The 27,761-nt window shown below is 55.6% G+C and overlaps 2 protein-coding genes across 3 annotated transcripts in view; one reads left to right on the top strand and one right to left on the bottom strand.

Annotated features, from left to right (window-relative positions):
* The window catches only part of TRIM24 (tripartite motif containing 24), a 39,393-nt gene extending 27,496 nt beyond the window's left edge, over window positions 1-11,897 (top strand). Inside the window, exons 8-19 of one of the 2 annotated variants that reach the window (XM_075343528.1) lie at window positions 176-290; window positions 1,993-2,279; window positions 3,336-3,512; window positions 3,882-4,049; window positions 4,154-4,283; window positions 4,362-4,428; window positions 4,533-4,716; window positions 4,804-5,120; window positions 8,776-8,905; window positions 8,982-9,056; window positions 9,145-9,297; window positions 9,508-11,897. In XM_075343528.1, coding sequence (XP_075199643.1) covers window positions 176-290; window positions 1,993-2,279; window positions 3,336-3,512; window positions 3,882-4,049; window positions 4,154-4,283; window positions 4,362-4,428; window positions 4,533-4,716; window positions 4,804-5,120; window positions 8,776-8,905; window positions 8,982-9,056; window positions 9,145-9,297; window positions 9,508-9,702 — 1,998 coding nt within the window. In that variant the 3' untranslated portion in view covers window positions 9,703-11,897. The remainder of the gene's footprint in view (window positions 1-175; window positions 291-1,992; window positions 2,280-3,335; window positions 3,513-3,881; window positions 4,050-4,153; window positions 4,284-4,361; window positions 4,429-4,532; window positions 4,717-4,803; window positions 5,121-8,775; window positions 8,906-8,981; window positions 9,057-9,144; window positions 9,298-9,507) is intronic. The other variant, XM_075343529.1, reaches the window with a different exon arrangement.
* Window positions 11,898-11,905: 8 nt separating this feature from the next.
* SVOPL (SVOP like) lies at window positions 11,906-26,331 on the bottom strand. Its single transcript, XM_075342766.1, has 12 exons — window positions 26,260-26,331; window positions 26,054-26,178; window positions 24,108-24,171; window positions 23,452-23,577; window positions 23,206-23,334; window positions 16,360-16,439; window positions 15,816-16,003; window positions 15,594-15,705; window positions 15,441-15,522; window positions 15,211-15,300; window positions 15,013-15,126; window positions 11,906-11,917 (listed from the first exon to the last, which is right to left on the bottom strand). Exons 1-12 carry the CDS (start codon window positions 26,329-26,331, stop codon window positions 11,906-11,908), a joined length of 1,194 nt encoding a protein of 397 aa, XP_075198881.1.
* Between the last annotated feature and the right edge of the window lie 1,430 nt (window positions 26,332-27,761).

A 27,761-nucleotide genomic window follows, 5' to 3' on the forward strand; every position in this document is an offset into this window, starting at 1 on the left:
TGTACAGAGATGTGTCTGGCGCCGCTTGCAGTGTCTGGCGCCGCTTGCAGTGTCTGGCGCCGCTTGCAGTGTCTGGCGCCGCTTGCAGTGTCTGGCGCCGCTTGCAGTGTCTGGCGCCGCTTGCAGTGTCTGGCGCCGCTTGCAGTTTGTATTAATTCTGCTTTCTCGCCCACAGATCACATATCGGCTCCGGCACCTGCTGCGCGCTCGCTGCGACTTCACCCCCGTAGCCAACAACGTTCAGTTTCTGTGCGATGCAAACTCCTGGGCACAGCGTATCTTCAACCTAGGTAACAATCAGCGGGCTGGACCCAAGCAGTGCTGGAGGGTTGTGGGGGGACGGACTGTGCCCGGCTAGTGCTGGAGGGTTATGGGGGGGATGGACTGTGCATGACTAGTGCTGGAGGGTTATGGGAGGACGGACTGTGCCCGGCCAGTGCTGGAGGGTTATGGGGGGGACTGACTGTGCCAGGCTAGTGCTGGAGGGTTATGGGGGGGCGGACTGTGCCCGGCTAGTGCTGGAGGGTTATGGGGGGGCGGACTGTGCCAGGCTAGTGCTGGAGGGTTATGGGGGGACGGACTGTGCCCGGCCAGTGCTGGAGGGTTATGGGGGGGACTGACTGTGCCAGGCTAGTGCTGGAGGGTTATGGGGGGGCGGACTGTGCCCGGCTAGTGCTGGAGGGTTATGGGGGGGCGGACTGTGCCAGGCTAGTGCTGGAGGGTTATGGGGGGATGGACTGTGCCAGGCTAGTGCTGGAGGGTTATGGGGGGGACTGACTGTGCCAGGCTAGTGCTGGAGGGTTATGGGGGGGCGGACTGTGCCCGGCTAGTGCTGGAGGGTTATGGGGGGGCGGACTGTGCCAGGCTAGTGCTGGAGGGTTATGGGGGGATGGACTGTGCCAGGCTAGTGCTGGAGGGTTATGGGGGGGGACTGACTGTGCCAGGCTAGTGCTGGAGGGTTATGGGGGGGACTGACTGTGCCAGGCTAGTGCTGGAGGGTTATGGGGGGATGGACTGTGCCAGGCTAGTGCTGGAGGGTTATGGGGGGGGACTGACTGTGCCAGGCTAGTGCTGGAGGGTTATGGGGGGGACTGACTGTGCCAGGCTAGTGCTGGAGGGTTATGGGGGGGGACTGACTGTGCCCTTCTAGAGCTGGAGGGTTATGGGGGGGACGGACTGTGCCCTTCTAGAGCTGGAGGGTTATGGGGGGACGAACTGTGCCCGGCCAGTGCTGGAGGGTTATGGGGGGGACGAACTGTGCCCGGCCAGTGCTGGAGGGTTATGGGGGGACGAACTGTGCCAGGCTAGTGCTGGAGGGTTATGGGGGGACGAACTGTGCCAGGCTAGTGCTGGAGGGTTATGGGGGGGGACGGACTGTGCCAGGCTAGTGCTGGAGGGTTATGGGGGGGACGAACTGTGCCCGGCTAGTGCTGGAGGGTTGTGGGGGGACGGACTGTGCCCGGCCAGTGCTGGAGAGTTATGGGGGGACGGACTGTGCCCGGCCAGTGCTGGAGGGTTATGGGGGGACGAACTGTGCCAGGCTAGTGCTGGAGGGTTATGGGGGGGACGGACTGTGCCAGGCTAGTGCTGGAGGGTTATGGGGGGGACGAACTGTGCCCGGCTAGTGCTGGAGGGTTGTGGGGGGACGGACTGTGCCCGGCCAGTGCTGGAGGGTTATGGGGGGACGAACTGTGCCCGGCCAGTGCTGGAGGGTTGTGGGGGGACGAACTGTGCCCGGCCAGTGCTGGAGGGTTGTGGGGGGACGGACTGTGCCCGGCTAGTGCTGGAGGGTTGTGGGGGGACGGACTGTGCCCGGCTAGTGCTGGAGGGTTATGGGGGGGATGGACTGTGCCAGGCTAGTGCTGGAGGGTTATGGGGGGACGGACTGTGCCCGGCTAGTGCTGGAGGGTTATGGGGGGACGGTCTGTGCCCGGCTAGTGCTGGAGGGTTATGGGGGGACGGTCTGTGCTTGACCTCCGCTCGCTCTTGTAGGCTCTCTGGTCATTGAAGATGCGGACTCGGCTCAGCAGACTCCCCCCGCGGAGGGTCACAATTCTCAGGGGAACCCACCCGGCCACCAGATCTCCAAATTTCCATCGCAGATCAACTTGGCGCAGCTCCGCCTGCAGCACATGCACCAGCAGCTCCTCGCCCAGCGGCAGCAGGTTCAGCGGCGGATGAACACCAACGCACCACCCCAACAGATGATCGTGAATAATCCAAGAGTCCAAGTCCCCGGCCCCCAACAGCAGCAGGCGCCGCCGCAGGCGCATATCCAGGTATGATCATGATGCCCTGCGCTCTCTGGGGGGAGGGGGGTGCCTGCGCTCTGGAGAAGGGGGTGGCTCTGTGCTCTGACCCTGCGTGCACTCTGTGGAGGGTGCCTGCGCCCTGCGGGGTGCTGCCTGCGCTCTTTGGGGGATGATGCCCGCTCTCTAGGTGGGGGGGGGTGGGCTGCCTCCGCTTTTACCCTGCACTCTGTGGAGGGGGAGGAGTGCCGCCTGTGTTCTGACCCTGCGCTCTCTGGGGGGTGACGCCTGCGCTCTGACCCTGCGCTCTCTGGGGGGTGACGCCTGCGCTCTGACCCTGCGCTCTCTGGGGGGTGACGCCTGCGCTCTGACCCTGCGCTCTCTGGGGGGTGACGCCTGCGCTCTGACCCTGCGCTCTCTGGGGGGTGACGCCTGCGCTCTGACCCTGCGCTCTCTGGGGGGTGACGCCTGCGCTCTGACCCTGCGCTCTCTGGGGGGTGACGCCTGCGCTCTGACCCTGCGCTCTCTGGGGGGTGACGCCTGCGCTCTGACCCTGCGCTCTCTGGGGGGTGACGCCTGCGCTCTGACCCTGCGCTCTCTGGGGGGTGACGCCTGCGCTCTGACCCTGCGCTCTCTGGGGGGTGACGCCTGCGCTCTGACCCTGCGCTCTCTGGGGGGTGACGCCTGCGCTCTGACCCTGCGCTCTCTGGGGGGTGACGCCTGCGCTCTGACCCTGCGCTCTCTGGGGGGTGACGCCTGCGCTCTGACCCTGCGCTCTCTGGGGGGTGACGCCTGCGCTCTGACCCTGCGCTCTCTGGGGGGTGACGCCTGCGCTCTGACCCTGCGCTCTCTGGGGGGGTGACGCCTGCGCTCTGACCCTGCGCTCTCTGGGGGGTGACGCCTGCGCTCTGACCCTGCGCTCTCTGGGGGGTGACGCCTGCGCTCTGACCCTGCGCTCTCTGGGGGGTGACGCCTGCGCTCTGACCCTGCGCTCTCTGGGGGGTGACGCCTGCGCTCTGACCCTGCGCTCTCTGGGGGGTGACGCCTGCGCTCTGACCCTGCGCTCTCATTCTGCGTTTCCTCCAGCAGGGGCAGCGGTTTATGACTGTCCAGAATATCAATCCGCGGGCCAATGGCGTGGCAATGAGCGGCCAGCCCCTCCGGTACCCGCAGACAGCCCCCGAGCTTCACAACATTCCGCGGAGAGGCGCGGCGCCCAATCTGGTGAGGGTGCCCTACGTGCCGCAGAACACCATGAAGCAGGTATGGGCTCCGCGCGGAGCGATCCGCCGGGTCGGGGGATTTCTGCTGCTTTACATCATCGGGCCGGCGTCGGTCCCAGCAGGTTAACCCCTCAGATGCCGATCAGCAGCGACCGCAGCATATAAACCACTATAATTGCCTTCTCTCATTTCATCCCATGTTTCTCCCTCGTGTTTCGCGCGGCTCCGGGGAACATTTCCTCGTACGGTTCTGGTTCTCGGGTAACGTGGGAGGAAATGTGTCCGGACGTGATTAGTATGGGATTAATGCAGCAGACGAGTGTTCACTGACCGCAAGCGGTGATCTGTAAATGCTCCGTCTGGCGGTCGTCACTGCAGCGCTCCATCCTAATCGTCCCCGTCTCTCCAGTGGCAGGTCGCTGGGAACCAGACCCTCCCCAACCCGGCCGCCGCCGGCAGCTACACTCCGTCCAGTCCCACCATCAGCAGCATGGCCGGCGGGAAAGGCCTGTCCTCACCCGTCATGGAGTTGGTGTCTTCGGCAGCGAATTCCTTCAACCTCCCTCCCCTGCCTGATGTGAGTGCGGCTCCAGAACTCCCGTCCTTCCCGAACCCGGGGGCGTGCAGCGCTGCACTCGGACTCTGGAGCTGCGCTCACTGCCCGCTGGCTTTCTCTTCCAGATCGACAGCACCGATCACATCACACTGGACAAGCTGATGCGGAAAGACATCGCCATGGAGAGTCATCAGCACCGCATGGCGTTGCACCGCACGGTCCAGTCCCCCAACTCCTCGGTGCCGTCTCCGTTAGGTACGGGTGTATGAGGTGCTTTAACCCTTTAGGCTACAATGACCCGCACCCAATCTAACGATGGCCTCTTCTCCCCAGGCTCCATGGCCGGCATGCACCTGCCGATGCGCACCTCCAGCGCCTCCAGTGTGGGCAGTCGTGAAAGGTAAGCGCGTGTCTCCTGGGTTTATGTAGCCCCCCCTGCAGCACAGAGCGTTTCATGAGGGGTGCACTAATTTTTTCCTCCGGGTCTTCTTCTCCGCTCTGCAGCACGGGGTCTTTCAGCAAACCGAGCGGCGGCGCTGACTCCACGCACAAAGTCCCGGTCGTCCGACTGGAGCCGATCAAAATCAAAACTGAGAACAGCGTGGACAGTGAGTCGCTCGACTACCCGGTGGTGGTGGTGAAACAGGGCAACCGGCGGCAGCAGCCACAGCAACAACGTCCCCGCAACGTAAGTGAGCGCCACGTCCCCCCGCCCCCGAGGCTCCCCGAACTACTACTCCCAGCAATCCTCACACACAACTCTTCTCTCTTCCAGCCCGACTACTCAGGAAGCATCCTAACCTCCATGCTGCTCGACAGAAACGGCAACCGCGCCGCCAAGCCGGACGCGGGGCCGCGGCGGGACACTCCGGACAGCACCGGGGACCGCCATGTGCTACAGGAAGGGTCCATGTTGGGATCCATGGACTGGATGTCTCAGAACCACGTAACTGAGAGCGGCAGCAAAGAGGACGACCCCAACGAGGACTGGTGCGCGGTCTGCCAGAACGGGGGCGAGCTGCTCTGCTGCGAGAAGTGCCCCAAAGTGTTCCACCTCTCCTGCCACGTGCCGACGCTGATGAACTTCCCCAGGTCAGGAAAAAATCAAAATGTCTGAATTGATGATAGGTGAAATTGGATTGTAAAACTTGGGGGGGGGGGGGGGAGAGAGAATAGGGAATAATGCAGGAGCGTTCTACTTACCAAGTCTCCTGCATGGCTGTACAGCTACTTCTGGGGCCACTCATTAACCCTCATACATATTCACTGCTTTCCCCGCCCACCATCAGTCCTGATGTCTCTTCTTGCAGTCAGACAGCGCCCCCACCCTGTGTGACTGCGTATGACTGCTTGCAGTACACTGTCTAAGTGTCTCTAGTGGTGTAAAAATCATTACAAATTGGCGTAGGGTCCCCTTGTATTTTGATACCCAGCACAGACAGAGCTGCAGTACACTTATCTTGGCTGTGTATCAAAATAAGAGGAGCCGCATGCAGATATATATATATTTTTTTTTTTCCTTTTAATTTACATAATTAAAAAAAACACCTGCGTGGTCTCCCCCCCCAAATTTTGATACCAAACCAATATAAAACCCGATGGCTATTGTCTGGTACTCTTAGGCTGGGGAGGCCCAAGCTTATTGGGCCCCCCCAGTCTAGAAATGGTAGCATGCAGCCACCCCGGAATATTGTATCTATTAGATGCAACAATCCCTGCGCTTTCCTCAACTCATCCCAATTGCCCTGGTGCGGTGGCAATCGGTGTATTAAGGGCTTAATAACAACCCACAGCTGCCACTAAGCTCTGGGTTAGTAATGGGAGGTTACATTATCTTACATTATATCCTCTTTCTCCAACTTATTAAACTCAAAAACTCCGTTCCGACATAATCCACACAGTCCCATGACGACTGCTACATACTGAAGGCACAACGTGCGGGCACAGAACATGACCGTACGCTGTGGCTTCGAGCAGAGACTGAGCCACAACTGTGAGCGATGACATCACTGAGTTTATCTGCAGTCACAGCTGGTAAACTGACCTCAAGTGAACTCAATCAGACCTGCATTTTTTTTTTTTTTTGCCAAGAGATACAGATTTGGTTCTGAAATTCCTGCACCAAATCTGCATCTTCTGGCAAAAAAGAACTGTATTTAAACGCAATGCGGCTTTGACGCAATATTGATGCGGTTTTTTTGCCAGGAGGTGCAGAATCTGTGCAGGAATTTGGGGTAGAACGTTGAGCACCAAATCTGCATCTTTTGGCAAAAAAACAATGTGGTTTTATGCCTGGAGTTAAAGTTCAAATTAAACTGAGGTGAGGTCACTGAGTTCAATGAGGTCAGTTTACCTGTGGGCACAGGTGGAGGACCGTGAGAACCTACAGCTGTGACTGCAGATGACCAAGTGACGTCACTGCTGCAGTTCAGCCAGTCTCTGCCTGATGCCCACAGCGTGCGGTCATGTTCTGTGTCCACACGCTGGGACGTCAGTATTGTGTGGATTACGTTGGTACTGGGTGTTGGGGGTTAGTAATTGGAGGAAGAGGGGGGTTGTTTTTCTATTTTATTTTAAATAAAAAATTTTGTTTTTTATTTCTTCTCACTTCGAGGATTAGTAATCGTGTGGTTTCATAGATTCCTTCCATCACTAATTTAGGGCTTTGTGACAGCTACCATTAACCCCTTATTACCCTGATTGCCACCACACCAAAGCACTTGTGGTGGTCCTGGGAAAGCCCGGGACTGTCGCATCTAATTGATGTGACAATTCTGGGTGGCTGCAGGCTGCTATTTTTCGGCGGGGGGTGCCCAGTAGCCTGAGATTTTGCATTTTCAATGCATCTGGTATTTTCCACGTTTTTCGTTCCTTTGTGTCGAAGAATGGAGTAGTTTTAAATGTCAAACTCGCCCCGCAAAAAAAAAAAATAAAAAAAAAAATCATTATATGGTTAAACGAAAAAATAGTTATGGCTCTTGGAAGAAAAAATGGAAATGGCCGTGTGGGGAAGGTGTTGGTGTAAATGAATGTTCGGTGAGAGATTGGTATGCAAAGTGATAAGACAAGACTGATGGGTGGGGGAGGGGGACACGTCAAGGTCCCATGGGCGATGGAGGGGGACGCGTTGGGACCCATGGGCGATGGAGGGGGACGTGTTGGGGCCCATGGGCGATGGAGGGGGACGCGTTGGGGCCCATGGGCGATGGAGGGGGACGCGTTGGGGCCCATGGGCGATGGAGGGGGACGCGTCGGGGCCCATGGGCGATGGAGGGGGGCGCGTCGGGGCCCATGGGCGATGGAGGGGGGCGCGTCGGGGCCCATGGGCGATGGAGGGGGGCGCGTCGGGGCCCATGGGCGATGGAGGGGGGCGCGTCGGGGCCCATGGGCGATGGAGGGGGGCGCGTCGGGGCCCATGGGCGATGGAGGGGGGCGCGTCGGGGCCCATGGGCGATGGAGGGGGGCGCGTCGGGGCCCATGGGCGATGGAGGGGGGCGCGTCGGGGCCCATGGGCGATGGAGGGGGGCGCGTCGGGGCCCATGGGCGATGGAGGGGGGCGCGTCGGGGCCCATGGGCGATGGAGGGGGGCGCGTCGGGGCCCATGGGCGATGGAGGGGGGCGCGTCGGGGCCCATGGGCGATGGAGGGGGGCGCGTCGGGGCCCATGGGCGATGGAGGGGGGCGCGTCGGGGCCCATGGGCGATGGAGGGGGGCGCGTCCCAGCCCCCGGCGCTCCTCCTGTAGTGTCCCGGCGCTCCTCCTGTAGTGTCCCGGCCCCCGGCGCTCCTCCTGTAGTGTCCCGGCGCTCCTCCTGTAGTGTCCCGGCCCCCGGCGCTCCTCCTGTAGTGTCCCGGCCCCCGGCGCTCCTCCTGTAGTGTCCCGGCCCCCGGCGCTCCTCCTGTAGTGTCCCGGCCCCCGGCGCTCCTCCTGTAGTGTCCCGGCCCCCCTCCTGTAGTGTCCCGGCGCTCCTCCTGTAGTGTCCCGGCGCTCCTCCTGTAGTGTCCCGGCCCTCCTCCTGTAGTGTCCCGGCCCTCCTCCTGTAGTGTCCCGGCCCTCCTCCTGTAGTGTCCCGGCCCTCCTCCTGTAGTGTCCCGGCCCTCCTCCTGTAGTGTCCCGGCCCTCCTCCTGTAGTGTCCCGGCCCTCCTCCTGTAGTGTCCCGGCCCTCCTCCTGTAGTGTCCCGGCCCTCCTCCTGTAGTGTCCCGGCCCTCCTCCTGTAGTGTCCCGGCCCTCCTCCTGTAGTGTCCCGGCCCTCCTCCTGTAGTGTCCCGGCCCTCCTCCTGTAGTGTCCCGGCCCCCGGCGCTCCTCCTGTAGTGTCCCGGCCCCCGGCGCTCCTCCTGTAGTGTCCCGGCCCCCGGCGCTCCTCCTGTAGTGTCCCGGCCCCCGGCGCTCCTCCTGTAGTGTCCCGGCGCTCCTCCTGTAGTGTCCCGGCCCTCCTCCTGTAGTGTCCCGGCCCTCCTCCTGTAGTGTCCCGGCCCTCCTCCTGTAGTGTCCCGGCCCTCCTCCTGTAGTGTCCCGGCCCTCCTCCTGTAGTGTCCCGGCCCTCCTCCTGTAGTGTCCCGGCCCTCCTCCTGTAGTGTCCCGGCCCTCCTCCTGTAGTGTCCCGGCCCTCCTCCTGTAGTGTCCCGGCCCTCCTCCTGTAGTGTCCCGGCCCTCCTCCTGTAGTGTCCCGGCCCTCCTCCTGTAGTGTCCCGGCCCCCGGCGCTCCTCCTGTAGTGTCCCACCCTGACCGCTCTCTTCCCTCTCAGCGGTGAGTGGTTTTGCACCTTCTGCCGGGATCTTTCCAAACCAGAAGTGGAATACGACTGCGACGACCCGGCCCTGGCGGAGAAGCGGAAGCTCGCGGGCGTGGCCGTGATGGCGCCGATGGATCAGAGAGTAAGTGTCCGGCCGGAGAGCTCTTGTCCTGTGCCGCGAGCGTCTGATTAACGCCCCCCCCCCGTTGTATCCGCAGAAGTGCGAGCGGATCCTGCTGTACCTCTTCTGCCACGAGATGAGTCTGCCCTTCCAAGAACCCGTCCCACTCACGGTAAGCCACGCCGCGGGTGTGCCGCTCCCGAGAGGCTGATAACAGAGAGCAGTAGATGGCATCAGTGACTTGTTTTTGGCCCTTTCAGGTGCCTGATTACTACAGAATAATAAAGAAGCCGATGGATTTGTCGCACATAAAGCAGAAGCTGCAGCCGAGCGCCACGCCGCACTACACGCGGGCGGAGGAATTTGTCAGCGACATCCAGCTCATCTTCAGGAACTGCTCCGAATTCAACGAGGTGAGAGGAACCCCCCCGCCGCCACCGCCCGGTCACCGGGGTACACCACCTCCAGTCACATCCAGAGCTGCGCTCCTGAGAGCACGTCTCACCGCCGCCCCCTGTGATTTTGGATGTGACTGGAGGACACGTGACCGCTCCGCCGGGTGTGCACATGGTCTTGTCCGCGCCTGTTTATTAACCCTTTGTATTCTCCGCCTCCTTCCGCAGCCCGATTCTGAAGTGGCCACCGCCGGCACCAAGCTGGAGTCATACTTCGAGGGGCTTCTCGCTAACATTTACCGAGACAAGAGATTCCCCAAATTACCGTACGAGTTTGACGACGGCGGCGAAGACGAGGCCGACGATTTTGTCACACCGCGGAAAAAGCGTTTCAAAGGCGACGAGCGCTTATTTTTCAAATGACTTAGTTTGTAGCGAGTGCCGTGTACATAAGATGTAGCTGTTAAATAAAACTATTTTTGGAAATGGCTGTGAGCCTGCGACTCGTAACCCGGCCAGGATACAGCCAGAAGAGGGCGCCAGACGCAGGACGCAGCGTGGACGCCGCTCCCGGGACACCGCCACACTCGAGACACCGCCACCGGGTCTTCTGTGCTCCTGAGACACCGCCTCCGGGTCTTCTGTGCTCCTGAGACACCGCCTCCGGGTCTTCTGTGCTCCTGAGACACCGCCACCGGGTCTTCTGTGCTCCTGAGACACCGCCACCGGGTCTTCTGTGCTCCTGAGACACCGCCACCGGGTCTTCTGTGCTCCTGAGACACCGCCACCGGGTCTTCTGTGCTCCTGAGACACCGCCACCGGGTCTTCTGTGCTCCTGAGACACCGCCACCGGGTCTTCTGTGCTCCTGAGACACCGCCACCGGGTCTTCTGTGCTCCTGAGACACCGCCACCGGGTCTTCTGTGCTCCTGAGACACCGCCACCGGGTCTTCTGTGCTCCTGAGACACCGCCACCGGGTCTTCTGTGCTCCTGAGACACCGCCACCTCTGCTCCTTCATGGACCGGACGCTTCCCAGGAGGTTTAGCAGTAGCTCAGATTAATACGGTCATCGGAGGTTTGTGTCAGAAGAACCTCGGACCGGGGGGTCCAGTATGAACTGTAATCTGGAGAGAGACGCCCGCGGCATTGTGATATTGCTTTTTTTTTTTTCCTGGTCATTTTTCATTTAGAGTCAAAAGTCGGGAACTAAAACCACAGTCACCGATAGACGAGTGATAAAAGGTCCGATCACCAGTAATCATCACCTTGTAAAATGTGCAGAGTATTATACCCCAGAGCTGCGCTCACTATTCTGCTGGTGCAGTCCCTGTGTACATACATTACATTACTGATCCTGAGTTACCTCCTGTATTATACTGCAGAGCTGCTCTCACTAGTATGCAACAGCTTAGAAGACTGACTGCACCAGCAGAATAGTGAGTGCAGCTCTGGAGTTTAATACAGGAGGTAACTCTGGATCAGTAATGTATGTTCACAGAGATTCTAGAGCTGCGCTCTCTATTCTGCTTCTGGAGTCTCTATAGAGAATAGTGAGTGCAGCTCTGGAGTATAATATAGGAGGTAGCTGGATCAGTAATGTATGTTCAGAAATTGCAGAGCTGCACTCCCTATTCTGCTTCTGGAGTCTCTATAGAGAGTAGTGAGTGCAGCTCTGGAGTTGCATATGTAGATGATTCTGTGTCCTCTGTAAGCGTCGTTTGGATTTCTGCTCCTGATGTTTGCTCTCGCTGTGTCCCCGTCGGTTCCCGCTCTCGGCCGTCGTCTCTGGTGTGGAGACGGATGAGACTTTTCTGTTGTAACAAAGAATGTTAATTTATCTTCACTTCTCATTGACCTTTTATGTTTTATTTTATCCTCCAGTCGTATTGTTCTCGCTGCGGTTTTTATTTTTGATGTCGTAATGGAAGCTGAGGAATCGCATCCTCTAGTCACAACCAGAGCTGCAGCCAGAACCATCCTTCCAGCAGAAGTATGAATGCAGCTCTGGCTGTGACTGCAGTAATGAGCCTAAAGCAACTCAGGATAAATTAGACAAAATTATAAAAATATTAAATCTGCGGAGAGTCCCGGGGTACAGAGCGCCCCCCCCCCCCCCCCAGAGATGGCAGGGCGGGGGCCGGTCAGTCACTCGGGGTCTGTGGTTACGATCTGAGGGGCCCGCAGGAGGAGCAGCCTGTAGTGTCCGGTCTCTGGCTTTGGCCCCGTCCGGTTGTGAAAAGTTGTTAAACTTATCGGACATGACTTCTTTATCTCTGCTTACGGTCTGTGAATGGAAACCCAGAGAGCAGGGCATGCTGGGCATAGTAGTCCCACAGGCTCTATAAAGAGCGGGAGGAGATTCTCCAAATGAAGGACGTATTATTTTATTTTTTGTTATTTTTGGCCACTTGTCTGTTTCAGGACATTTCCCGTGTGAGGTTCTGGTTTCTGGACCCGGCCCCCCGATCACCGCTCACCGGCGCCCCCCGCAGAGATTTGTTTGAGAAAAGGAAAATGTTTTTGAATAGTTTAAACTTTATTTTTCATTGTTCGCCTGTCACTAACAAGATGAGAACTAACATCTGCTTCCTCCGTTGTAATAAAATCTTCTCTTCTACTCGGTCGTCACTTCACTTGCTGCAAAGGGAAAAAACGAAAAATTACTCAAAACGGGGACAAGATAAAATGCGGAAGGTCACCCCAAAATCATTCCAAAAGCTGCAACAAATATATACTATTAGATTCCAAGTCATCAGCCACCACTAGGGGGAGCTCCCTGTATACAGAGATACATGATAAGATCCTGTCTGCAGCCACCACTAGGGGGAGCTCCCTGTATACACAGATACATGATAAGATCCTGTCTGCAGTCACCACTAGGGGGAGCTCCCTGTACACAGAGATACATGATAAGATCCTGTCTGCAGTCACCACTAGGGGGAGCTCCCTGTATACAGAGATACATGATAAGATCCTGTCTGCGGCCACCACTAGAGGGAGCTCCCTGTATACAGAGATACATGATAAGATTCTGTCTGCAGTCACCACTAGGGGGAGCTCCCTGTATACAGAGATACATGATAAGATCCTGTCTGCAGTCACCACTAGGGGGAGCTCCCTGTATACAGAGATACATGATAAGATTCTGTCTGCAGCCACCACTAGGGGGAGCTCCCTGTATACAGAGATACATGATAAGATCCTGTCTGCAGCCACCACTAGGGGGAGATCCCTGTATACAGAGATACATGATAAGATCCTGTCTGCAGCCACCACTAGGGGGAGCTCCCTGTATACAGAGATACATACTAAGCTCCTGTCTGCAGCCACCACTAGGGGGAGCTCCAAGTATACAGAGATACATAAGATCCTGTCTGCAGCCACCACTAGGGGGAGATCCCTGTATACAGAGATACATGATAAGATCCTGTCTGCAGCCACCACTAGGGGGAGTTCCCTGTATACAGAGATACATACTAAGCTCCTGTCTGCAGCCACCACTAGGGGGAGCTCCCTGTATACAGAGATACATGATAAGATTCTGTCTGCAGCCACCACTAGGGGGAGCTCCCTGTATACAGAGATACATGATAAGATCCTGTCTGCAGCCACCACTAGGGGGAGCTCCCTGTATACAGAGATACATGATAAGATCCTGTCTGCAGCCACCACTAGGGGGAGATCCCTGTATACAGAGATACATGATAAGATCCTGTCTGCAGCCACCACTAGGGGGAGCTCCCTGTATACAGAGATACATACTAAGCTCCTGTCTGCAGCCACCACTAGGGGGAGCTCCAAGTATACAGAGATACATAAGATCCTGTCTGCAGCCACCACTAGGGGGAGCTCCCTGTATACAGAGATACATGATAAGATCCTGTCTGCAGTCACCACTAGGGGGAGCTCCCTGTATACAGAGATACATAAGCTCCTGTCTGCAGCCACCACTAGGGGGAACCCCCTGTATACAGAGATACATGATAAGATCCTGTCTGCAGCCACCACTAGGGGGAACCCCCTGTATACAGAGATACATGATAAGGTCCTGTCTGCAGTCACCACTAGGGGAGTTCCTATAAAAATAACATTAAAGTCAATGGAACGGTAAAAATCTCTACTGCTCCCTCTAGTGGTTATGTAGACAAAATGTTATGACTGTTTTGAAAGGAGTAAGGCTTATAATTTGGGATGAGTGAACCTGAATCGTCAGGGTCCTTTTGCACTGGAGTATAAAAAAAACGTTCCCATTCTCATACAGAAAAGTGGGATGAGTGAAAGCTGTTTGATATTCTGTGTCATGTGAGTGTGCGCTTTTTTTTTTCTGCACTTTTTGTACCGTCATGTACAGGACCATTTACATTGTTCTCTGCTACAGAGTGGGGATGTATCCGTAAATAAGGGACGTCACTCGGACGTGCATGCGGCTTCCCATTCTTTCTTGCTCCCATTGACTTGCTTGGACGGGCTGTATCAGACAGACACGAGTGCAGGCACATGTGTCAGAGTTCAAGTAACGTGTGCATGTCAATAAAGGTTGTTGAAAGCCTCAATAAGCTTTATTGCATGCGGACGTTGCCTGTAAGTTGCTGTTAACAATAAAGAAAAATAAAAAGTCAGGTCCCCCCCTATTATTGATATCCAGCGCAGGTAAATCAGGCAGCTGGGGGCTGGAATTATCAGGGTGGGGAGGTCCATGGTTATTGGTCCCTTTCCAGCCTAAAAATAGCAGCCTGCAGCTGCCTCAGAATTGGTGCATGTATTAGATTCTAGTTATTTGCCCGGCTCTCCTGGTTTTGCCCTGGTGCGGTGGCAATAGGGGTAATACTTTTGGAGTTGATGTTGGCTGTGTAAGCCCAGAAATGCAGAGGTGTCTATCAGACACGTCCAGCGCTAACCTAGTGAGTATAGATTTAAAAGACACAGAGAAAATAATTAAAAAGAAATCCTGGAAGTTTTGCCATAATCAAAAGACTAATGTCCCACGACGCCCATCGATTCTTATGGAGCTTCGTTCTCAGAACAAGGCTCCATAAGTCACTGCCAATCAGCGGCAGTCCAGAATTTCTCACGCTCATATCTGCCGCTGACCGGCCGTGACCTATGGAGCCTCGTTCTGAGAACATTTTCAGGATGAAGCTCCATATGAATCGATTGGTGTCATAGGACATTACTCCATTGGATTACTTCGGAACTCCATGATTCTTTATAATGAATAAATTTGTTGAACGAGGGAATGTGGGGGGCCTTTTTTTTCGGATAAATTTGTTTTTGGGGGTGTCTGATAGAGGCCTCTCCATTACTAACCTGTGGGCTTAATGCCAGCTGTTAATTCACAGCTGACATCAACCCCCAAAAATATTACTCCGATTGCCACCGCACCAGGGCAATTAGAAACAACCAGAATTGGAGCATCTAATGGATGACCGAGGTTGTAGGCTGGTATTTTTAGGCTGGGAAGGGCCAAATAACTTTGGGCCTCTCCAGCCTGATCATACCGACCCCCAGCTGTCTGCTTTACATTGACAGGTTTTTGATATTGCACAGGGAAGGTTTTATTGACTGCAGGAAGAAAATCATCTCTCTGCCCCGAAATGCTGAACTTGTGCTTGTATACAACGGCTTATGTGGAGAAGCAGAGCTGCAGTGTAAAGCACAGATGTAATGGAGCATAAGACTGAGCTTCTGATTAAACGGTGGGGTGGATTTTAGACTTTTCTTCCGCCTCTTACCTGCAGAGCTCGGCCTTTGGTCTCTATGGGCAGCGTAAATGCCGAAATTGAGCAAATGACGCACACCCCAGCAAAGAGGCAGAGACCCCCGGTAATGGAGGCCTTGAGGAGGACCTGTGAACGATTAAAGAAAATGCTCTCAAATTTGGAAACAACTTTTGTGATTGACAATAACAGTTTGTGATTAGCGTCCTTTACTTGTGCTATAAACGGGGCGGCCATTGCTCCCAAACGGCACAGCGAGCCGGCCACGCCCATCCCGATCGCTCTCATCACCGTTGGATAAACCTGTGGACGGAAACAGCATCATGAAGTTTGAGAACTTCTGTTTTTTTACAGCTTATGACTCCGCCCCCTGATAGTCAGTGACTAGTCATGTGACCAGCAGGGTGCGGTGACTTGAACCGCATCCTCTTCGCTTCAGTCACCTCCGCGGTGTAGATGTAGATGGTGTTGAAGTTTGCCGACACCAGAGCTCGAAGGCAGAAGAGAATGGCGATCAGTCCGGTCCTAGGGGGAGGGACAAGTCACATGAGGGGGTGTGGTTTCTGCAGGCCATCCCCCGAGGTTCTGGATCTTACCGTGACATGCAGATGATGAGCAGCAGGAAGAAGATGGCGGTGGTCATCTTTGTGATGCCGAGGGTCCAGCGGCGGCCGATGAGGTTAATGCCCAACATGTTGAAAGGGTTTACTAAAAAAAAAAGAAGCATTGATCAGCGATCGAGTGATCACCCCAGAGTGATCGAGTGATCACCCCGGCTACAAGCGACGCTGAATATTGAGGGTGTAGTGGATCCTTACGGGCGATCTCTCCCAGCGTGCTGATCATCAGGGTGTTGTAATCAGAGGGGCTCAATACATTGCAGTAACAGGGACCACTGCCCTCCTCTACAATGAGGGGTGACTGGCCCGTCCCACAATGCTGAGTGTTCTCCAGCAGCTCCGTGCTGGCCAGGATCACGCCGTAGTACGCAAGGGCGATCCCCAACCTGAGCAAAAAAAGGGAGTAAAAGAAGCCGTCAGTGCGGCCACCATCCTGGTTCCCTACCAAACAATAATGCCGTGCAACACAGCGCCTCCACTGTCCATGTGGTGTTGTCGAGTATTGCAGCATAGATGCAAACAGCTGCAGTACTGAATATAGCCACCGAAGCAAGGATGGCGCTGTGTGGTGAAGGCTCCAGACTCTGCAACCGCTGTGTTCTGATGATTGAGGGGAGCTCAGACTGACCTGTGTTCACACTGATAGACACACATGGAACGCCCCTTTAAGACAGAACATTCTCAAGTATATAGAATTACCCCGTCCTTCCCAAAAAAAACCCAGAAATAATCCAGAAATTACCAGATGACCCAGATCTGCAGTGAGGTCCGCAAATATTTCCCTTTCCGGTCCACAAGATCAAAAATGCTCCCATTTCTCTTCTGGAGGAGAGAGGATCGTACAGAGTTACATCATCTGCTCCAGAGCTGCATTCATAGTTCAGTTGCTTTCTATAGTTACAGTTGTACTCAGAAGTTTACAAACCCCTGCAGATTTTTTGCTTTCTTGGCTCTTTTTTAGAGAACATGAAAAATAACACACAATCTTTTTTCCACTCGTGGTTAGTGGTCGGGTGAAGCCATTTATTGTCATCTACTATGTTTTCTCTTTAAATCATAATGACAACCAAAAACATCCAAATGACACTGGTACAAAGTTCACATTCCCCAGTTCTTAATACCGTGTATTGCCCCTCTAACATCAATGAAGTCTTTTATGGTAGTTGTGGATGAGGCTTTTTAGCTTCTCAGATGGTAAAGCTGCCCATTCTTCTTGGTCAGATGGTAAAGCTGCCCATTCTTCGTCAGATGGTAAAGCTGCCCATTCTTCTTGGCACCTCCAGTTCCTGTAAATTCCTGGGCTTTCTTCCATGAACTGCACTTTGCTTGAGTTCTCCCCAGAGTGGCTCAATGATATTGAGGTCAGGAGACTGAGATGGCCACTCCAGAACCTTCACTTTGTTCTGCTGTAGCCAATGACAAGTTGACTTGGCCTTGTGCTTTGAATCGTTGTCATGTTGAAACGTCCAAGTTGTTGTCCCATGCACAGCTTCCTGGCTGATGAGTGTAAATTTGCCTCTAGTATTTGCTGATAACGTGCTGCATCTTTCCTTCTGACCACGTTTCCTGTGCTTTTGTAACTCACACATCCCCACATCATCAGCGATCCACCTCCATGCTTTACAGTAGGAATGGTGTTCCTTTCATCATAGGCCTTGTTGACACCTCTCCAAATGTTTATGATTGTGGCCACAAAGTTTGTTTTTGGTCTCATCACTTGAAATTACCTTGTTGCAGAAGTTTGGGGGTATGTCTCTGGGCTGTTTGGAGGCGTGTCTCTGGGCTGTTTGGAGGCTTGTCTCTGGGCTGTTTGGCGGCTTGTCTCTGTGCTGTTTGGAGGCTTGTCTCTGGGCTGTTTGGAGGCTTGTCTCTCGGCTGTTTGGAGGCGTGTCTCTGGGCTGTTTGGAGGCTTCTCTGTGCTGTTTGGAGGCTTGTCTCTGTGCTGTTTGGGGGCTTGTCTCTGGGCTGTTTGGAGGCTTGTCTCTCGGCTGTTTGGAGGCTTGTCTCTCGGCTGTTTGGAGGCTTGTCTCTGGGCTGGGCTGTTTGGAGGCTTGTCTCTGGGCTGTTTGGGGGCTTGTCTCTGGGCTGTTTGGTGGCTTGTCTCTGGGCTGTTTGGCGGCTTGTCTCTGGGCTGTTTGGCGGCTTGTCTCTGGGCTGTTTGGGGGCTTGTCTCTGGGCTGTTTGGGGGCTTGTCTCTGGGCTGTTTGGGGGCTTGTCTCTGTGCTGTTTGGGGGCTTGTCTCTGTGCTGTTTGGGGGCTTGTCTCTGTCCTGTTTGGAGGCTTGTCTCTGGGCTGTTTGGGGGCTTGTCTCTGGGCTGTTTGGAGGCTTGTCTCTGGGCTGTTTGGGGGCTTGTCTCTGGGATGTTTGGAGGCTTGTCTCTGGGATGTTTGGAGGCTCGTCTTTGTGCTGTTTGGAGGCTTGCCTCTAGGCTGTTTGGAGGCTTGTCTCTGGGCTGTTTGGGGGCTTGTCTCTGGGCTGTTTGGAGGCTTGTCTCTGGGCTGTTTGGGGGATTGTCTCTGGGCTGTTTGGAGGCTCATCTTTGTGCTGTTTGGAGGCTTGTCTCTAGGCTGTTTGGAGGCTTGTCTCTGGGCTGTTTGGAGGCTTGTCTCTCTGGGCTGTTTGGAGGCTTGTCTTTGTCCTGTTTGGAGGCTTGTCTTTGTCCTGTTTGGAGGCTTGTCTCTGGGCTGTTTGGGGGCTCGTCTCTGGGCTGTTTGGGGGCTCGTCTCTGGGCTGTTTGGGGGCTCGTCTCTGGGCTGTTTGGGGGCTCGTCTCTGGGCTGTTTGGAGGCTTGTCTCTGGGCTGTTTGGGGGCTTGTTTCTGGGCTGTTTGGGGGCTTGACTTTGGGCTGTTTGGAGGCTTGTCTCTGGGCTGTTTGGAGGCTTGTCTCTGGGCTGTTTGGGGGCTTGTCTCTGGGCTGTTTGGGGGCTTGTCTCTGGGCTGTTTGGGGGCTTGTCTCTGGGCTGTTTGGGGGCTTGTCTGTGCTGTTTGGAGGCTCGTCTCTGGGCTGTTTGGGGGCTTGTTTCTGGGCTGTTTGGGGGCTTGACTTTGGGCTGTTTGGAGGCTTGTCTCTGGGATGTTTGGAGGCTTGTCTCTGGGCTGTTTGGGGGCTTGTCTCTGGGCTGTTTGGGGGCTTGTCTCTGGGCTGTTTGGGGGCTTGTCTCTGGGCTGTTTGGGGGCTTGTCTGTGCTGTTTGGAGGCTCGTCTCTGGGCTGTTTGGGGGCTTGTCTATGGGCTGTTTGGGGGCTTGTCTCTGTGCTGTTTGGAGGCTTGTCTCTCTGGGCTGTTTGGAGGCTTGTCTTTGTCCTCTTTGGAGGCTTGTCTTTGTCCTGTTTGGAGGCTTGTCTCTGGGCTGTTTGGAGGCTTGTCTCTGTGCTGTTTGGAGGCTTGTCTCTGGGCTGTTTGGGGCTCGTCTCTGTGCTGTTTGGGGGCTTGTCTCTGGGCTGTTTGGGGGCTTGTCTCTGGGCTGTTTGGGGGCTTGTCTCTGGGCTGTTTGGGGGCTTGTCTCTGCTGTTTGGGGGCTTGTCTCTGTGCTGTTTGGGGGCTTGTCTCTGTGCTGTTTGGGGGCTTGTCTCTGGGCTGTTTGGGGGCTTGTCTCTGGGCTGTTTGGCGGCTTGTCTCTGGGCTGTTTGGCGGCTTGTCTCTGGGCTGTTTGGGGGCTTGTCTCTGGGCTGTTTGGGGTCTTGTCTCTGCTGTTTGGGGGCTTGTCTCTGGGCTGTTTGGGGGCTTGTCTCTGGGCTGTTTGGGGGCTTGTCTCTGGGCTGTTTGGCGGCTTGTCTCTGGGCTGTTTGGCGGCTTGTCTCTGGGCTGTTTGGGGGCTTGTCTCTGGGCTGTTTGGGGGCTTGTCTCTGCTGTTTGGGGGCTTGTCTCTGTGCTGTTTGGGGGCTTGTCTCTGTGCTGTTTGGGGGCTTGTCTCTGTCCTGTTTGGAGGCTTGTCTCTGGGCTGTTTGGGGGCTTGTCTCTGGGCTGTTTGGAGGCTTGTCTTTGTCCTGTTTGGAGGCTTGTCTTTGTCCTGTTTGGAGGCTTGTCTCTGGGCTGTTTGGGGGCTCGTCTCTGGGCTGTTTGGGGGCTCGTCTCTGGGCTGTTTGGGGGCTCGTCTCTGGGCTGTTTGGGGGCTCGTCTCTGGGCTGTTTGGAGGCTTGTCTCTGGGCTGTTTGGGGGCTTGTTTCTGGGCTGTTTGGGGGCTTGACTTTGGGCTGTTTGGAGGCTTGTCTCTGGGCTGTTTGGAGGCTTGTCTCTGGGCTGTTTGGGGGCTTGTCTCTGGGCTGTTTGGGGGCTTGTCTCTGGGCTGTTTGGGGGCTTGTCTGTGCTGTTTGGAGGCTCGTCTCTGGGCTGTTTGGAGGCTCGTCTCTGGGCTGTTTGGGGGCTTGTCTCTCTGGGCTGTTTGGAGGCTTGTCTTTGTCCTCTTTGGAGGCTTGTCTTTGTCCTGTTTGGAGGCTTGTCTCTGGGCTGTTTGGAGGCTTGTCTCTGTGCTGTTTGGAGGCTTGTCTCTGGGCTGTTTGGGGCTCGTCTCTGTGCTGTTTGGGGGCTTGTCTCTGGGCTGTTTGGGGGCTTGTCTCTGGGCTGTTTGGGGGCTTGTCTCTGGGCTGTTTGGGGGCTTGTCTCTGGGCTGTTTGGGGGCTTGTCTCTGGGCTGTTTGGGGGCTTGTCTCTGTGCTGTTTGGGGGCTTGTCTCTGTGCTGTTTGGGGGCTTGTCTCTGTGCTGTTTGGGGGCTTGTCTCTGGGCTGTTTGGCGGCTTGTCTCTGGGCTGTTTGGCGGCTTGTCTCTGGGCTGTTTGGGGGCTTGTCTCTGGGCTGTTTGGGGTCTTGTCTCTGCTGTTTGGGGGCTTGTCTCTGGGCTGTTTGGGGGCTTGTCTCTGGGCTGTTTGGGGGCTTGTCTCTGGGCTGTTTGGCGGCTTGTCTCTGGGCTGTTTGGCGGCTTGTCTCTGGGCTGTTTGGGGGCTTGTCTCTGGGCTGTTTGGGGTCTTGTCTCTGCTGTTTGGGGGCTTGTCTCTGTGCTGTTTGGGGGCTTGTCTCTGTCCTGTTTGGCGGCTTGTCTCTGGGCTGTTTGGGGGCTTGTCTCTGGGCTGTTTGGGGTCTTGTCTCTGCTGTTTGGGGGCTTGTCTCTGTGCTGTTTGGGGGCTTGTCTCTGTGCTGTTTGGGGGCTTGTCTCTGTCCTGTTTGGGGGCTTGTCTCTGGGCTGTTTGGGGGCTTGTCTCTGTGCTGTTTGGGGGCTTGTCTCTGTCCTGTTTGGAGGCTTGTCTCTGGGCTGTTTGGGGGCTCGTCTCTGGGCTGTTTGGGGGCTCGTCTCTGGGCTGTTTGGGGGCTCGTCTCTGGGCTGTTTGGAGGCTTGTCTCTGGGCTGTTTGGGGGCTTGTCTCTGTGCTGTTTGGGGGCTCGTCTCTGGGCTGTTTGGGGGCTCGTCTCTGGGCTGTTTGGAGGCTTGTCTCTGGGCTGTTTGGGGGCTTGTTTCTGGGCTGTTTGGGGGCTTGACTTTGGGCTGTTTGGAGGCTTGTCTCTGGGCTGTTTGGAGGCTTGTCTCTGGGCTGTTTGGGGGCTTGTCTGTGCTGTTTGGAGGCTCGTCTCTGGGCTGTTTGGGGGCTTGTTTCTGGGCTGTTTGGGGGCTTGACTTTGGGCTGTTTGGAGGCTTGTCTCTGGGATGTTTGGAGGCTTGTCTCTGGGCTGTTTGGGGGCTTGTCTCTGGGCTGTTTGGGGGCTTGTCTCTGGGCTGTTTGGGGGCTTGTCTGTGCTGTTTGGAGGCTCGTCTCTGGGCTGTTTGGGGGCTTGTCTATGGGCTGTTTGGGGGCTTGTCTCTGTGCTGTTTGGAGGCTTGTCTCTCTGGGCTGTTTGGAGGCTTGTCTCTCTGGGCTGTTTGGAGGCTTGTCTTTGTCCTCTTTGGAGGCTTGTCTTTGTCCTGTTTGGAGGCTTGTCTCTGGGCTGTTTGGAGGCTTGTCTCTGTGCTGTTTGGAGGCTTGTCTCTGGGCTGTTTGGGGCTCGTCTTTGTGCTGTTTGGGGGCTTGTCTCTGGGCTGTTTGGGGACTTGTCTATGGGCTGTTTGGGGGCTTGTCTCTGTGCTGTTTGGAGGCTTGTCTCTCTGGGCTGTTTGGAGGCTTGTCTTTGTCCTCTTTGGAGGCTTGTCTTTGTCCTGTTTGGAGGCTTGTCTCTGTGCTGTTTGGAGGCTTGTCTCTGGGCTGTTTGGGGCTCGTCTCTGTGCTGTTTGGGGGCTTGTCTCTGGGCTGTTTGGGGGTTCGTCTCTGGGCTGTTTGGGGCTTGTCTCTGGGCTGTTTGGGGGTTCGTCTCTGTGCTGTTTGGGGGTTCGTCTCTGTGCTGTTTGGGGCTTGTCTCTGGGCTGTTTGGGGGTTCGTCTCTGTGCTGTCTGGGGCTTGTCTCTGTGCTGTCTGGGGCTTGTCTCTGTGCTGTTTGGGGGTTCGTCTCTGTGCTGTTTGGAGGCTTGTCTCTGGGCTGTTTGAGGGCTTGTCTCTGGGCTGTTTGAGGGCTTCTCTCTGGGCTGTTTGGGGTATTGTAGGTGAGATACTTTGTGACATTTTGTGCAGTAATGGCTTTCTTCTGGTGACTTAACCATGCAGCTCATTTTTCTTCGTGCCTCCTTATTGTGCATTGTGAAGAAGCCACACCGCTAGTTTTCAGTGACTCCTGGATTTCAGCTGATGTTATTTGTGGGTTTCTCTTTGCATCCTGAACAATTTTCCCGAACAATGTTGATCTACCTGATCGTGGTTTGGTTTTTACAGAGCCCCTGATTTTCCATTTGTTAATCACAGTCTGAACACTGCTGACTGGCATTATCAATTCCTTGGATATCTCTTTGTATCCCTTTCCTGTTTTATACAGTTCAACTATCTTTTCCGATAGATCTGTTGACAGTTCTTTTGCTTTCCCCATGACTCACAATCCAGAATCGTCAGTGGCTGGAGGAAAGATGCCAGAGTCTGTCTGGACCCCAGAACCTCACTCAGCTTTTATGCACACACTGATTACAAGCAGACAGGTCACAGGTGAGGATGTCACCTTTATTGGCCATTCACACCCATGTGTGTCACCTTCTGTGCATGTTATTAGCAAAATTCACCGGGGTGTGAGAACTCCTGATCAGGGTCATTTGGATGTTTTTGGTTGTCATAATGATTTAAGAAGAGAAAACCCAGTGGATGACAATAAATGGCTTCACCCGACACTAACCATGAGCGGCAAAAATGATTGTGTTATCATTCATATTCTCTGAAAAAAGGCCAAGAAAGCAAAAATCTGCCAGAGCGTGTAAACTTTGGAGCACAACTGTATATCATCTGCTCCAGAGCTGCACTCACAGTTCAGCTGCTTTGTATAGATATATCATCGGCTCCAGAGCTGCATTCACAGTTCAGCTGCTTTCTATAGTTATATCATCGGCTCCAGAGCTGCATTCACGGTTCAGGCTTTCTATTTAGATGTCATTTTTTAAAATCTCACTACGTCCCCTACTGGTTCAATGTCTGCTGACAGGTTTCCCACAATGCTTTGCAGTAGAGTACATAGGAGAAGAGCTATGCTGCTGTGGTATTGGCAGAATTGTGATTGCAGCTCTGGATGTGATTCGTGATTCCTGAACTTACTGCCATGGGTTCATCGATTGTTCCCTCCGGCATCTTTGATCGATTCATTTTGGCGATTTTTGCCAGCGTCGCCATCGCCAGCTCTTTTTTTCCCACAGAAAGATTGAATCTCGCTGACTCGGGAATAAACTGCGGAAATAAAAGTGGAATCGTCACAAACGGCGAAAATTAACCGAAGCGCGAGAGTCAGAGGCGAAAACAGCGACCCAAACCAGGAAACATGGCGGAAAATAGAAAATGTCTCACCTTGAAGAGAAGGACGAGGATAATTCCGGGGATGGAGGCGAAACGTATGAGCCAGCGCCACCCGAGGGTCGGGATGACGACTGCGCCCAGACCGATGATCAGTAACGAGCCCCCGAGCCAGAAGAGCTGACAACGAGGACAGGAAGAGTCACAAAGTATCGATTCATCACCTACTGCAATCACACGGTGCAGGGGAAGGTCACGCGGTGCAGGGGAAGGTCGCCTGGTGGAGGGGGAGGTCGCGCGGTGCAGGGGGAGGTCGCGCGGTGCAGGGGGAGGTCGCCTGGTGGAGGGGGAGGTCGCGCGGTGCAGGGGGAGGTCGCGCGGTGCAGGGGGAGGTCGCGCGGTGCAGGGGGAGGTCGCGCGGTGCAGGGGGAGGTCGCGCGGTGCAGGGGAAGGTCGCCCGATGCAGAAGGTCGCGCGTCTCAGGGGATGGTCGCGCGTCTCAGGGGAAGGTCTCCCTGCGCAGGGGAAGGTCGCGCGGCGCAGGGGAAGGTCGCGCGGCGCAGGGGAAGGTCGCGCGGCGCAGGGGAAGGTCGCGCGGCGCAGGGGAAGGTCGCGCGGTGCAGGGGAAGGTCTCCTGGCGCGGGGGAAGGCGCCCGGTGCGGGGGAAAATCGCGCGGTGCGGGGGAAGGTTGCGCGGTGCAGGGTCTCACCTGAGTCAGCGGCAGCAGGTAACCTCGGATATTCTTCGGCAAAAATTCAGTTTTGATGATGAGGCTGGAAATAAAGGCAAAAACACCCGATTATAACAGATGGTCGGGGTCCGACCCGCGACTTCTGCTCAGGGTGGTCGCGCATGCGCAGTGCAGCTCCAGTAAGTCTACAGGATGGAGTTATTCGAGAGCGACACTCAGTTAATGTCCGTCAATCTCCCCTGTCTGGTAGAGCTGACTCCGGGTAACGTCAGACGGCGGAGCTGACTCCGGGTAACGTCAGACGGCGGAGCGGACTCCGGGTAACGTCAGACAGCGGAGCCGACTCCGGGTAACGTCAGACGGCGGAGCGGACTCCGGGTAACGTCAGACAGCGGAGCCGACTCCGGGTAACGTCAGACGGCGGAGCCGACTCCGGGTAACGTCAGAAGGTGGAGCCGACTCCGGGTAACGTCAGACGGCGGACCTGACTCCGGGTAACGTCAGACGGCGGAGCTGACTCCGGGTAATGTCAGACGGCGGAGCTGATTCCGGGTAACGTCAGACGGTGGAGCTGATTCCGGGTAACGTCAGAAGGTGGAGCTGACTCCGGGTAACGTCAGAAGGTGGAGCCGACTCCGGGTAACGTCAGAAGGTGGAGCCGACTCCGGGTAACGTCAGACGGTGGAGCCGACTCCGGGTAACGTCAGACGGTGGAGCCGACGCCGGGTAACGTCAGAAGGTGGAGCCGACTCCGGGTAACGTCAGAAGGTGGAGCCGACTCCGGGTAACGTCAGACGGTGGAGCTGACTCCGGGTAACGTCAGACGGCGGAGCTGATTCCGGGTAACGTCAGACGGCGGAGCTGACTCCGGGTAACGTCAGAAGGTGGAGCTGACTCCGGGTAACGTCAGACGGTGGAGCTGATTCCGGGTAACGTCAGAAGGTGGAGCTGACGCCGGGTAACGTCAGAAGGTGGAGCCGACTCCGGGTAACGTCAGAAGGTGGAGCCGACTCCGGGTAACGTCAGACGGTGGAGCCGACTCCGGGTAACGTCAGACGGTGGAGCCGATTCCGGGTAACGTCAGACGGCGGAGCTGACTCCGGGTAACGTCAGACGGCGGAGCTGACTCCGGGTAACGTCAGACGGCGGAGCTGACTCCGGGTAACGTCAGACGGCGGAGCTGACTCCGGGTAACGTCAGACGGCGGAGCTGACTCCGGGTAACGTCAGACGGCGGAGCTGACTCCGGGTAACGTCAGACGGCGGAGCTGACTCCGGGGTAACGTCAGACGGCGGAGCTGACTCCGGGTAACGCCAGACGGCGGAGCTGACTCCGGGTAACGTCAGACGGCGGAGCTGACTCCGGGTAACGTCAGACGGCGGAGCTGACTCCGGGTAACGTCAGACGGCGGAGCTGACTCCGGGTAACGCCAGACGGCGGAGCTGACTCCGGGTAACGTCAGACGGCGGAGCTGACTCCGGGGTAACGTCAGACGGCGGAGCTGACTCCGGGTAACGTCAGACGGCGGAGCTGACTCCGGGTAACGTCAGACGGCGGAGCTGACTCCGGGTAACGCCAGACGGCGGAGCTGACTCCGGGTAACGTCAGACGGCGGAGCTGACTCCGGGTAACGTCAGACGGCGGAGCTGACTACGGGTAACGTCAGACGGCGGAGCCGACTCCGGGTAACGTCAGACGGCGGAGCCGACTCCGGGTAACGTCAGACGGCGGAGCCGACTACGGGTAACGTCAGACGGCGGAGCTGACTACGGGTAACGTCAGACGGCGGAGCTGACTCCGGGTAACGTCAGACGGCGGAACTGACTCCGGGTAACGTCAGACGGCGGAGCTGACTCCGGGTAACGTCAGACGGCGGAGCTGACAACAATTTCCTGAGCTGGGATAATAGTTGTCAGGCAGTTGGAGGGGTTCCCCTTTAAGTGTAGATCTTGTCTATTACTGACCCTTGTGCGTGTCCCGAGACCCCACATCCGACCAGAAACCGAAAGAACACAAACCAGGCGTAGGAGGGCGAGAAAGAGGTGAGCAAGGAGAAGTACGCCCCCCACAGGAAGGAGATGGTCATCATCTACAGGAGCAGAGGGACAGAGTGCATGATACATGATGGCCACTACAGGGACCGCGGAGACAGCACGGCACAACCACCGACCTTCAGACGACCGTATCTGTCCGCCAGAAACCCCAGGATTAAACTGAAGATCATATATCCCAGGAAAACCATCTGCAAAACAGGAGAGATCAGCAGCGACACTGACACCCTGTACTGTACTCCAGAGCTGCACTCACTATTCTGCTGCTGCAGTCACTGTGTACATACATTACTGATCCTGAGTTACCTCCTGTATTATATTCCAGAGCTGCACTCACTATTCTGCTGGTGCAGTCACTGTGTACATACATTACATTACTGATCCTGAGTTACCTCCTGTATTATACTCCAGAGCTGCACTCACTATTCTGCTGGTGCAGTCACTGTGTACATACATTACTGATCCTGAGTTACCTCCTGTATTATACTCCAGAGCTGCACTCACTATTCTGCTGCTGCAGTCACTGTGTACATACATTACTGATCCTGAGTTACCTCCTGTATTATACTCCAGAGCTGCACTCACTATTCTGCTGGTGCAGTCACTGTGTACATACATTACATTACTGATCCTGAGTTACCTCCTGTATTATACTCCAGAGCTGCACTCACTATTCTGCTGGTGCAGTCACTGTGTACATACATTACTGATCCTGAGTTACCTCCTGTATTATACTCCAGAGCTGCACTCACTATTCTGCTGGTGCAGTCACTGTGTATATACATTACATTACTCACCCTGAGTTACCTCCTGTATTATACTCTAGAGCTGCACTCACTATTCTGCTGGTGCAGTCACTGTGTACATACATTACATTACTGATCCTGAGTTACCTCCTGTATTATGCTCCAGAGCTGCACTCACTATTCTGCTGGTGCAGTCACTGTGTACATACATTACTGATCCTGAGTTACCTCCTGTATTATGCTCCAGAGCTGCACTCACTATTCTGCTGGTGCAGTCACTGTGTACATACATTACATTACTGATCTTGAGTTACCTCCTGTATTATCCTCCAGAGCTGCACTCACTATTCTGCTGGTGCAGTCACTGTGTACATACATTACATTACTGATCCTGAGTTACCTCCTGTATTATACTCCAGAGCTGCACTCACTATTCTGCTGAGTTACCTCTTGTATTATACTTTGGAGCTGCGCTCACTATTCTGCCTGTGTCTGGGTACATGCTGTGCACTTTGCAGTGAATCCTCAGTCTGCGCTCACCGTAGTCACCATCGCCAGCAGCCAGTCGTTCAGATGCCACTCACAGCGAATGGAGGGGATGATGATGGTGATGAGCATCACCTCCATGGCTTCGGCGACCTGCCGGGAGGGAAGGCGGTCAGATGTTTCTGGAGGACGGGTAGTGATTGGACGTCACTATGGATCTGTGTAGATCTGGAGTGACGTGTGATCAGAGACTCCGGTCATTGTACTCACCCCAGCGCTCCCCATTATCAGGAACAGCAGAATATGGAAGCGTCCGAATCCAATGGTCTCCACCGCGTCCTCCACCGAATATGTCTTCTGGCCTAGAGAAGAGACGCAGAAATGATCAT

This window comes from Anomaloglossus baeobatrachus, chromosome 4 (genome assembly GCF_048569485.1).
Source record: "Anomaloglossus baeobatrachus isolate aAnoBae1 chromosome 4, aAnoBae1.hap1, whole genome shotgun sequence".
NCBI lineage: Eukaryota > Metazoa > Chordata > Amphibia > Anura > Aromobatidae > Anomaloglossus > Anomaloglossus baeobatrachus.